This window comes from Gadus macrocephalus, chromosome 18 (assembly GCF_031168955.1).
Source record: "Gadus macrocephalus chromosome 18, ASM3116895v1".
NCBI classification, from domain to species: Eukaryota; Metazoa; Chordata; class Actinopteri; order Gadiformes; family Gadidae; genus Gadus; species Gadus macrocephalus.
In genome coordinates this window covers 3,520,375-3,532,702 of record NC_082399.1, presented here as the reverse complement: position 1 = coordinate 3,532,702, position 12,328 = coordinate 3,520,375, and the positions used below count along the sequence as shown (strand labels likewise).

Here is a 12,328-nt window from a genome sequence, read left to right as displayed (position 1 = left end):
TCGCTCAGGAGGTAGAGCGGGTTGCCTTGTGACCGGAAGGTTGCTTAGTTCGATCGCCAGCTCCCCCTAGCTGAGTTTTCAAGGTGTCCCTGAGCAAGACACCTCACCCTGACTTCTCCCGACGAGCTGGCTGTCGCCTTGAGTTGGTGGACTCCGCCGTCGGTCGGTGTGTGAATGTGTGCATGAACCACTGGAAGTCGCTTTGGATAAAAGCGTCTGCCAAACGCCCTGACTGTAAATGTAGTTCCGCTCCATCCGCTCGGTGGTCGTGGCTGCAGGGCTGTGAAGCGACGTGACCACGCCGACGTGTTGGGACGGGGCGCCATGTTGTGAGGAATGTCGACTCTGTAATCAAGGAGCAAACCCTGCTCAATATATGTCTAACTTGACCTCAATTACAATCAGGGCATTTAGCAGACGCTTTTATCCAAAGCAACTTACATCGGTTAATACACACATTGACACACCGACGGCGGAGTCGACCATGCAAGGCGACAAGCAGCTCGTCAGGAGCAGTTAGGGTTAAGTGTCTTGCTCAGGGACACATCAACACTCAGCTGGCCCCACCTTGGTTTCTACGTTTCAATAGGCTTCCTCTGGGAGAATGTTGATTTCTTATGTGGACGTAAGTGATCTTGCTATTGATACTCATTTCAATGAGGATGTACATCCGAGTAGTGTTTCAGTTCCACTTCTCTTTGGCTCCTCTTTAGGAAATAATTTAGCAGGCTACCTCGAAATCGATCCCTATTAACTCAATCACTATTCCCTATATAGTGTTTATGATATAGTGCACTATATAGGGAACGAACAAACGAGAATTCGGACACTACGCTGAACATTTCTAAACGACCGCATTGCATTGTGGTATACGGGAGTAACATGTAGGGAACATTGTATGTTCACTCAAATTTGGGGTACTTTATGTCCACTATATAGTGAATGAAATTAACCAATGAGAATTCGAACACCACTACAAAATGGCGAGCTACCTATACAGTATAGTGCACTATATCCGTGATAGGAACGATTTTCTAACACAGCTATTGTGTGCCGTGTTTGCCGGGCTGAAGGGAGCCCGACTGAGCACGTGTTGCTGATTCTCCCGTTACGACTCCCACACGGCGTAACAATTAAACATGGGAACGAGAAACCGATTGGATGCGGTTTCTGCTTCGCCGCCTACAGCCAGCGCACGCTCGCCACGCTCGCCACGCTCGCCACCCACGCCGTCTGTAACGAGCTCGTTCACAGGCTCTGGACCTGCAGGTGGGAGGTCAGGAACGCTCATTGGCTGGCTGACTTAAACAAGGAGACAGTCTCTGCCTACACACGCATGCACACACACACACACACACACACAGGGGGGGTTCTCAGTAGGGGGGGGGCAGGTCTCAGCTGCCCTCTTTTGGGACGAGAAAGTCGGGAGAACCACAATCTTCCTTTAAATTATTTAAGTGCCACTTTTTATTCTGAGAGAGGAAATGAGAGTCCATGATTAAAAAATTGCCTGGAGCGTAAAACCCTGGAAACGATGAATTAGGGTATGCATTTTCTGAAGTCTGGAATATCTCTGGCCTACTTTGAGAGTCACAGCGAGAGGAAATTGTTTTTAATGGACAATAAAGTCTTAATAAAATAAAATCAAGCATAGTTTATGCCTTATGGGAGCCTTATCCACTTAGTGGAATTGATAGGGTTTGTGTGCATTATTTGTTGACTACATTCTCAAACATAGAACATAACTTTTTGCACAGCCTAGGAATAGTTTAGCTCATGTCTATTTCATTAGTTTGCAATAGTTATATAGATGTGATTAATGAAGATCAAGAGGCGGTAAAACAGTAGAGCTAAAATGTTGATTTCTTAATGTTGCCTGAAGTATTCTTTGTTGATTCACTGCCCCCTAGTGGCAGTTAAAATAACAGCAGATGGATATGATTTGAATAAAACACAACAATGATATCAAATAACTCAATAAAACCCTGTCATCCATCTTTAATGAGCTATAAATGAGCAAGCATAGCATATAGACAGTCACAGAAATAAACTAATTCAGACAAATGGAAATTCTCCCATGACAGGAAGCAAGTGTCAGGGTAAAGGTTGAGACATTCAGTAATCACATCCTCCGATTATGAATTGACATTATTTAATACCGTAATAATTAGACAACTACATACAGGATGCAAAAATGACCATGATATAGAAGTCACTGTAACAATGATTAAGGAATGCTAGCATTTCATCATATCAAAAACAAACAACAACCCATCCCATTTTACTCAATGAGGCCACATGCCGGCTGTCTGATTTCCCACTGCGTGTTCCTGTGTTGGACGCTCAACATGTTGCATATTCCCATCGGTGTTACCTTTGGTTAACGTTACGATTGGCAACTTCGGACCTGATCCATTCGACCAATCCACCGAAAGAAAGGGAATGAGCGGGGGCTGGTTCCTCACTTGGAAGCTGTGGTTCCTCACATGTAAGCTGTGGTTCCTCACATGTAAGCCGTGGTTCCGCTGGAACCCTTTCACACAATTCAACTTCAGAATTGAAAGAGTTCTCCAACGCCAACGTGTATGTCCCCGCTTACAGTTCCAGTAACGTCTCACTGATTGTGAAAGTGACGGATGGAAAAAATCTTAAGACAATGAATGTAACTCAAGTCTGAAGAACATAAAAGTAAAGTAAAGTGAACGAAGGATACTCTTTTCGTCCTATGAACTCATGTCTGAGGGACAGCAGACCAACACAAACAAGGCCATTTGATGTCAGCGCTAAGTCGCCCCGCCCCCCCCCCCCCCCCCACCCCCCCCCCTTATGACAGGACAGCCTGCACTCACATGTCACTCTCACTCAATGTTTAACCAGCTGTGGTTATCAGGTTACGTTAAAACCTCTCAGGGTGTAGAGATCCAGATGACCAGCCCGGATCAGAGTTACGTTTGCTACCGGGATGCAGATCAACACTCAGATATTGAAAGCGATTGAGAATCATATTAATGAAACTCTGCTGATGGATGATTAGCTTTGAATGCGTTTGTGTTTTTAAATGAAACACGACCCATCTATCATCAGGGTCAGATTGTCGGCCTTCTCTGAATAGACGGTCGCTAACTGAGGATTATCCATCTCTGGTTCATTCAAGAGAACTTTGGTTTGAAACCACTGAAGGTGAACCTCACACACGCACATTAAGAAGAACACATCTAAGCAACGGGCTCTGAGCTTCATCTGCATGAAGAATCCTCACGCACACAGGAACCTAGAACAGGTCTATCATCACAGATTCTAAGCTTCCAGAGTAATCTGCATGAAGGAGGATCCTTACAGACACAGAAATCGAGAACACATCTAAAATCACAGGTTCTAAGCTTCCCGAGTCATCTGCATGAAGGATCCTCACACAGGAACCGAGAAAACATCTTACATCACAAATTCTAAGCCTCCTCGTCATGCTGCTAGAGCAGGAAGTCTTGAAGTCCGTTTTGTAAACCAAGGCTAGAACGGTCCAACGTGAGGTCAACGACAGGATTGTACTTCAAAAAATTAGAACACATGATTGGTCCTTTGTCAAAACTCTTAAAGGTTTTGGTCAAAACTTGACAAAAACTGCATCCAATCGGTTTCTCTTGTTTTGGTCATTGAAAGCAAAATACTGACAACACATTTACTGCTTAGAAAAAGTCAATGGCTTTTGCTGTTTACATTAACGTGTAACATTTGATTAAAAGGAAAAACAGAGGGGAGGGGGGGGGGGCTAAAATGCATGTCCTTCTAAAATTGTATAAAGTTTTAATTTGGCCTCAAATAAACATCACATAGTACCAACAATGACCTTTCATGGTGCAGTTATAAAGCGCCTGTCAAGTACCGAATACGTCATCCCCACACGCAGACCAACATAATAAAAGTACGAATGACCTACATAGTCCCGTTTAAGTTAGGAACAACAGTCAAAGCACGTCCAAATATGGGCACAACACGACAGGATGACATGAAGTCAGAAAAATAAAATACTGTTTCGTTTGTCGAGCCCTCGGGCCAGCACGTTAAAGTGAAGATATCGCCCTTAAAATGGTCACTTAGCAACAACTATAAGCAAAATGCTACAATTCCAATCAACATTCATATGTTCAAATTTGTTCAAAAGTCCTTAATTTTCCCACACATAAACAAACGGTTGGCTCATTTCCTAAAACGTGTATACAGCTCTACCTAAAGCCCTTTGACACTTATAAAGTCGTCACATTCAGAAGCTTCTAGAGAGGAGACTAAAGTAGACTCTAGCAGTGACTCCATGATAGGCCTGTCTTCAGGCTAGGTACTGTGGTGAGAACGCACCACTACTGAATATCACACATGTGAAAGTACACACACAACCCAGGGCAGTACACACGTACAGTCACATGAGAGTACACACATGTAGTCACATGACAGTACGCACGTACAGACACATGACAGTACACACGTACAGACACATGACAGTACACAAGTACAGTCAGGTGGCAGTACACACGTACAGTAACATGACGGTACACGCGTGTCAAATCCCAGTACACACGTACATCTCTGTGGTTCCTAAGGAGACCATGCAGAACCACGCCCCTTTCCTCTGTTGAGCAGTGATGCTTTCTATTTAAATTACACTCCTCTGCTCAAACTTCTGACTGGTTCCCTTTATTCGGTGTGAAACATTTGGAAAATAAGCTAAATGAGTTGAGAACCTTAAAAGTATAAAATAGGATTCCTAAAATCAGTTGAATATAATATCAAATAAAACGCATGTGAAGGCCAGGTGGGCATCACTGAGCTGAATCCCAAAGCTGGAACGACGCCGTTAAAATCCAACATGGCAGAATCAGGAGTTGATCTCAGGGTTGAGCTGCACTTTGGTCTTAAAGTCCCGCCGTGTTCCTCTCCTTACCCGGCCCCGAGGCGCAGAGAGGACAGTCTCTGGCACACAGCAGCACAAGAAAGTGTCCAAATATGGGAATGACCGGATAAAAATAACCCAAGCTCCCAAATGTTCCACATCTGGGGCTGACCGACCGACCGACTAAAAACAAAACGGAGGGAAGGAAAGGCGACCGCTGAGGAATCCTTTACACGGCCGAGCGCTGACACGGCTCTGACATCACAGCTCTGACATCACAGCTCTGACATCACAGCTCTGACATCACGGCTCTGACATCACGGCTCTGACATCACAGCTCTGACATCACAGCTCTGACATCACAGTTCTGACGTCACACGCTCTGACGTCACACGCTCTGACGTCACACGCTCTGACGTCACACGCTCTGACGTCACACGCTCTGACGTCACACGCTCTGATGTCACGGCTCTGATGTCACAGCAGAGAGTCTCTGGAATGCACTGAGGAAACCAAGCAGGGAGTCAGGGAGACAGAGGGACAGGGAGACAGGAAGAGAGGGAGACAGGGAAACAGGGAGTCAGAGAGACAGGACGACAGGGAGACAGAGGGACAGGGTGACAGGAAGAGAGGGAGACAGGGAGACCGAGGGTCAGGACGACAGGGAGACAGAGGGACAGGAAGAAAGCAAGAGAGGGAGACGGGGGGACAGGAAGAGAGGGAGACAGAGAGACCGTGGTACAGGGAGACAGAGAGACCGTGGTACAGGGAGACAGAGAGACCGTGGTACAGGGAGACAGAGAGACCGTGGTACAGGGAGACAGAGAGACCGTGGTACAGGGAGACAGAGAGACCGTGGTACAGGGAGACAGAGAGACCGTGGTACAGGGAGACAGAGAGACCGTGGTACAGGGAGACAGGGAGACAGAGGCAGACAGGACGAGTAAAGCTGAATAAAAGTCAGGCAGCGATCGACGGCGTAAAAACGACCCTCCTAAGGTACCGTAGGTCTGTGGCATCGTCGCTGCCGTCCAGGGGCAGAGCTGGGCTGTCGGGTCGGAGCGGCCCCGTACCCCTCCCCGGACACCACCCAAAACAAACCACCACTCCCTCCGTCAGGTGGAAACACCACCGCCCCTTTCAGTCGCCTCCACTTTCCCGCCACGTTCAAAAAGGTGTTCAACACCGGAGAGTTCAGCCCCCCCCCCCCCCCCCTAGGAGATTCAGGTAGAGCGTGCCGCGAGTTCCATGACTCCCCTCACTCCCTGGGGGGGGCCCTTTGATGTGCGTGCGTGTGTGGGGGGGGGGGGAGGGGGGTCCCAGGTGCCAGGGTGAGCGAACCCACCAGGGGCGTTCTTCAGAGGGCCGCGGTGGTTCATTTTAGGGTTCCTCCCGGGCCAAACCACCGCTCAACCCAGTAGGACCCGACACCCTGCCAGCCAGAGGAACTGGTGGTGGTGGTGGTGGTGGTGGTGGTGGTGGTGGAGGTGGTGGGGTGGGTGGGTGGGTGCGGAGGGGTCGGGTGGGGTCAGTACTTGTTAATCCCGAAGATGCGGACCCCGTGAAGCTGGGGCAGTTTGGGGATGAGCACGACGAGCAGCGACACGGTGTTGACCACGAAGTGGGCGCGGTCGTATTTGGTGTAGAAGCTGGTGAGGATGTAGCTGTGAAGGGGGAGAAGGGGTTTTCGTCAGAGGACTGTGGTGAGGGGAAGCTTTAGACCTTTAAAGAGAGCTCTAAAGTCATCAGACTATGGACCTCTAACGAGACCTCAAAAGTCAGACTTCAGACCTCTAGAGTGTGGTGACTGTCCTCTAAAGTCTGATGGCTTTAGACCTGTTACGGCTAAAGTCTGACTATTTACGACCTCTGTAGTCTGAATGCAGCCTGATGGCATCGAGATCAGATTTGCAGAGTTCACATTCTTCCGTCTCCTTTTGTCAGAACACGTTTGCGAAAGGCTGGGATCTGTGAGTCTGTAATTGGCCGGCACCAACTTTACCAAAACACCTCCATTGAAACCCCCCAGGTAATGATGCGTCAACTGTTCCTCTGACCTACCTGCCTCCCTCCCTCCCATCGCTCCACCCCCCCCCCCACAGAACCAGGAACCTCCGACCTGGGCGCGCGCGCTCTCTCTCTCTCTCTCTCTCTCTCTCTCTCTCTCTCTCTCTCTCTCTCTCTCTCTCTCTCTCTCTCTCTCTCTCTCTCTCTCTCTCTCTCTCTCTCTCTCTCTCTCTCTCTCTCTCTCTCTCTCTCTCTCTCTCTCTCTCTCTCTCTCTCTCTCTCTCTCTCTCTCTCTCTCTCTCTCTCTCTCTCTCTCTCTCCTCCCCCATCACCTCTCCCCCCTGAAGACACACCTCCTGATCCTCCCCACTAACACCCCCTTCACGTTGGTGTGAAATGGAATAAACCGTCCAGAGTTCTGCACAAAGGAAACGTGTCTGGACTATAGTTAGACCACATGGAAACAAAAAGCAAGGAAGGAAGTTCCTGGGACGTTAAGGAGAGCCGAGGGACGAAGCGGCACAATGAGCTTCAGAAGCCCTCGTGTTCTCTCTTGGTTACCATCACGGTTCAGAGGAACCAGGAGCCCTTGACCTGCTCTTGACCGGCTTGTGTCCCCTGCATGGGCTGATAAAAGCTGCATGTCTAGACCCTGACCCTGGGAAACCATGCAGCTGTTTCAAACCTAGTCCTGAATATTATGGGATGACAGCAAGTTGACTGAGCTAGAGTACAAGACAACAAGAAAAGTTACCTCTTCCCAATGCTTTTGGACGATGGGGGTGTGAGCGGGGGTGAGGGGCTTACAGGATGATGGGGGTATAGTGAGGGGGGGGTTGCGGCGGTGTGAGTGGAGGGGGGTGGGGGGGGGGCTTACAGGATGAGGAGGTGGTGGAGGCGGTGTGAGTGGGTGGGGGGGTGTTGCTTACAGGATGATGGGGGTGATGGTGAGGAGGTGGTGGAGGCGGTGTGAGTGGGTGGGGGGTGTTGCTTACAGGATGATGGGGGTGATGTGAGGAGGTGGTTGAGGCGGTGTGAGTGGGTGGGGGGTGTTGCTTACAGGATGATGGGGGTGATGGTGAGGAGGTGGTGGAGGCGGTGTGAGTGGGTGGGCACTTACAGGATGATGGGAGTGATGGTGAGGAACTTGCGTGAGGCGGTGAACTGCAGGCCGTAGTCCATCTGCTCCCAGTGGGTGAGGAGCCTCGCCTTGCCCTGGTCCGGGGTCTCGAACGGGGTGCCCTTCACAGTGTGGAGCAGCAGGTACATGCACTGCAGCGGGACGGACAACGGGACAGACAACGGGACAGACCTCGGGACATCAGAGACCTGCTGCTGCTCCCTGAACCAGCCCGAAGGCCGCCGGGACGCATTCAGCTGATGGTTTTATTCAAAGTGAGCTCCACTGAAGGCCGGACACATTTCATTAAGGACGCCCACAGCTAGGGCTGAACAACTTTGGGAAATAATCGAATTGCGATTATTTTGACCAATATTGCGATTGTGATTTAATGTGCGATTTTTATAATTTATTTAGTTCCTCATGTTGTGTATTATTCACTAAAAAAATGAATAAATCATTCTTTAGTATGACCAACACAACATTGGAAGCATTCAACATAAAAACTGCCCTTTCCTTTAGGCCAGGCCGATAAACTTCTTTATTTAACTATTGAATTGCAAAATAAAAATAAATGAATCGTACTGATTTCCAGTCAGTAACGGCAACAAATCACTTTATTTATTTATTTTTCATAGCCTTTGCGATTTGCATACCGCGTTCTATTACATCGCGATTTCGATTTGAATTCGATTAATGGGTAGTGGCTCTACACCTCCATGAGCGTGGAGGTGTAGAGCCACATAAGCACCTCACACCCCTCTTATGCACTTATTAATGTAGACACTTATTGTATGTTTGCAAATCCTGGCACTTAATGTACACACTTATTGTATGTTGTACGTCGTCCTGACACTTAATGTACGCACAATGTTGTATGTCCCTGCAGTTAAAAATAGTACTTAGCATTGTGTAGCATCTTATCCTAGCTATCTTTGTTGTATACGGGGAATGGGTTAACCTAGTGATGGTTAGTGCTTGGCACTTGGTTCTATGAACATGCACTGTACCGCCATATATAGTTGTTTCACCTTCTTCTGACAAATGTACTTATTGTAAGTTGCTTTGGATAAAAGTCTGCAAAATGCCCTCAATGTTTATGTAACAAACCACTACCTGACTGTCACTTCCTGTGCAACGTTAGGGAACTACTTGCTCTGTTGATGCAACACCTGGCCTGGTACGGATGTGCGGGTGCAACACCTGGCCTTGTATGGATGTGCGGGGGCAACATCTGGCCTTGTATGGACATGCGGGGGCAACATCTGGCCCCGTGTGGTGTCATGAGGTCGGGGCATTGAGTGGCCGTTTGGTCAGGGCAGGAAGTGGTTCCTCAACCCTCTGAAAGGAGACCCTGCCGTCTCTGTTGTTGGAAACATTCCGAGCATGGAAAGAGAAACCAGGAACGACGCAAGATGCAGAGGAGGTAACGTGCCTCTGAGCCCGAGCACCAGCACTGGACCAGGAACCACCAAGCTATTCTGAGCAGGTTTCTTCTGGTGCGTAACGTTGTTTGAAGTGAAGACTGAGATGGGAGTCCGAGCCGGACCACACGGGCCTCGTTGGAGAGCTCAAAACCGTGAGGCCCAGTTTGATACACTGGCCAGTTCTTTGTTTTTTGCTTAAAAAGGAAAATACCGTTTTTTTAGGAAGCTTACCTGGTCGCATTATGATCAGTGAGGGTAATATCTGAAAGAGTTTATGTGAAGTCCATGTTCCCATCAGGGCAGTCTGAGTACCGATTGAGATTGAGAAAGAGATTCTCAATCTATTACCTTTGTTCGCAACTCAATAAACTTGAGATGACATTTGAAAGCTTTTCCGATTAACTGTTCCCATCAACTATCAGACCGGGCTGCTCTGATGGTGGATGTAGAGAGAGAGAGAGAGAGACAGGAGACAGAGAGGAGTGAGAGAGACAGGAGACAGAGAGAGAGAGAGAGAGAGGAGAGAGAGACAGGAGACAGACAGAGAGAGAGAGAGAGACAGAGTGAGAGAGAGACAGAGACGGAGAGAGAGAGACAGAGACAGAGAGGAGAGCGAGAGACAGAGAGGAGAGAGGAGAGAGAGAGACACACAGAGAGAGAGAGAGAGAGACACACAGAGAGAGAGAGAGACACACACACAGAGAGAGAGAGAGACACAGTGAGAGAGGAGAGAGACAGAGACAGAAAGAGGAGATAGAGAAACACAGACAGATACAGAGACAGAGACAGAGAGGAGTGAGAGAGAGGAGAGAAAGAGACACTGCGAAGCTAATGAACCCCAGAACATGGGATGTGACTGTCCTACACTGTGTAGATCAGTTCAAAACAAAGCTTGCATTGTGTCGCCACGAGGGCACATCCACCCGGCGTCACCTCCGAGCTCTACCCGGAGCCCGAGTAGAGAGCGGCGGGGCCCGGTGGACCCGGCGACGGCGGGGGGGGACTCACCAGGTTGTGGATGAGGTTGGTGAGCGTCCAGACCACCGGCACGCTGACGATGGGGATGCTGAGCAGGATGACGTGCAGCAGGCCGATGCACAGCAGGTAGGAGAGCCACATGCCCCGGCTGCTCATCACCCGCGTGTTGGGGTTGACCTCGCTGTGCGCCGTGCCCACGTTCATGATGGCCTCGAGGGGGGTGCTGCCGGCCGTTTAGGCCGCTGGGCGGAGGGAAATGGACCCACTGCAGGTAGGGAGAGGGCCCGCAAGAGAAGAGGGCTGGACCCACTGGAAACCCGCTGGAGAGGGGGAGCTGGACCCACTGGAAACCCGCTGGAGAGGGGGAGCTGGAACCACTTGAGGCGGGGAGCTGGGCCTACTGCAGGAGCAACGGAGTTAGACATTTCAGGCCTTCTGAACGGCTGGAGGCTGAACGAGCCAAACGTGTTTACATGTAGCCTCCTCTTGCGGGTGCATGAGTGTGTGTACCAAGTGGCCACAAAACTAACCATTATGTTATTGTTCATGGAATTTACAGAACCGTACATTACGGTTAAATGACCGAGAGCTTTTGAGTTGTAGCGCAATCACGTTGCAGGTTTCCTACCGCTATTGCCAGCAGAGGACATTTATAAATCATTTATAGGAATGAACATAGTATGGCCTAACATAGTCGTGGCATTTCAAACACAAAGTCTACTTCCCCACATAATGTTGGCACATTTCCATCTAAACAAATTAAGTCTGAATGAAATGTGAAGAGTACGATTCGTACACTATGAAGAGACTTGTAACGTTTTATATGACTGATAGTCAACAGTTAGTGACTTAGAAGAGTCAAAAGTAACGTGGCAACTTAGTCCTGACCGCTACACCATGAACTGCACTTAAGTAGTCTTCAGGGGTAAACCTGTTAGCTACAAGGAGTCTTTGGGGTAAACGTGTGAGCTACAAGTAGTATTTAGGGGTAAACCTGTTAGCTACAAGTAGTCTTGGGGTAAACCTGTTAGCTACAAGTAGTCTTTGGGGTAAACATGTTAGCTGCTAGTCTTGAGGGTAAACCTGTTAGCTACAAGTAGTCTTTGGGGTAAACATGTTAGCTGCAAGTAGTCTTTAGGGGTACACCTTTGAGCTACAAGTAGTCTTTGGAGATAAACTTGTGAATGACAAGTAGTCTTTAGGGTTTAACCGCTGAGTTACAAGTAGTCTTCAGGGGAAAACCTGTGTGCTCCAAGTAGTCTTCAGGGATAAACCTGTGAGCTACAAGTAGTCTTCAGGGGTAAACCTGTGAGCTACAAGTTGTCTTCAGGGGTAAACCTGGGAGCTAGTCTTCAGTGGTAAACCTGTGTTTTACAAGTAGTCTTCATGGGTAAACATGTCCGTTAAAAGTTAACCAGCCGATAGAAGTACAGGCCCGACAGCTCAAACATTGGTTAACTAACCCATCGTACACACAAGGGAAGATGGCATCAGCTCTAACGTGTACTCGCCACTGACCCGTTATCACGCTGATCGGTGGAGTTGTAAAAGGGAAGGACGGCTAGCGGGACGGACGGCGAGTAGGCGACGTGTCGACGGGGGGTCCCGTGTTGGCGGGGGCGGTGGTTCAACCGGAACAATGCGACATGTCGTAGTACGTGTAGATCCACCTCAAGAAACCAGCTGGAGACAACACGGCGCACGGCTGTCCACGGTGCGTCACCGCCGTCCCTAGGAGCACCACATTCTCCACCACGTTCACACATCGCACTGAGCTCTGATTGGTTCACTTCCGTCACGTGGCTGAAGTCAGCCAATCACACGCCAGTGCGTTGAAGACGATGTAAAAACGCCCCTTCAACGTCATCGTTGGAGGACGGGCAGGGAGGGGCTGAGAGACACGGACGGAGGAGG

The 12,328-nt window shown here is 49.1% G+C and overlaps 1 protein-coding gene across 2 annotated transcripts; it reads right to left on the bottom strand.

Moving 5' to 3' along the window:
• Positions 1–1,983: 1,983 nt before the first annotated feature.
• On the bottom strand, positions 1,984–10,618 carry LOC132446970 (ORM1-like protein 3). Of its 2 annotated transcripts, none has more exons than XM_060037589.1 (4): positions 10,445–10,618; positions 8,010–8,161; positions 5,307–6,546; positions 1,984–5,219 (listed from the first exon to the last, which is right to left on the bottom strand). In XM_060037589.1, the coding sequence occupies exons 1-3, from the start codon at positions 10,616–10,618 to the stop codon at positions 6,411–6,413; spliced, it is 462 nt and encodes a 153-aa protein (XP_059893572.1). In that variant the 3' UTR covers positions 1,984–5,219; positions 5,307–6,410. The 2 variants fall into 2 exon arrangements, with proteins under 2 accessions (XP_059893572.1, XP_059893571.1); XM_060037588.1 differs by having other exon boundaries at positions 1,984–5,177.
• Between the last annotated feature and the right edge of the window lie 1,710 nt (positions 10,619–12,328).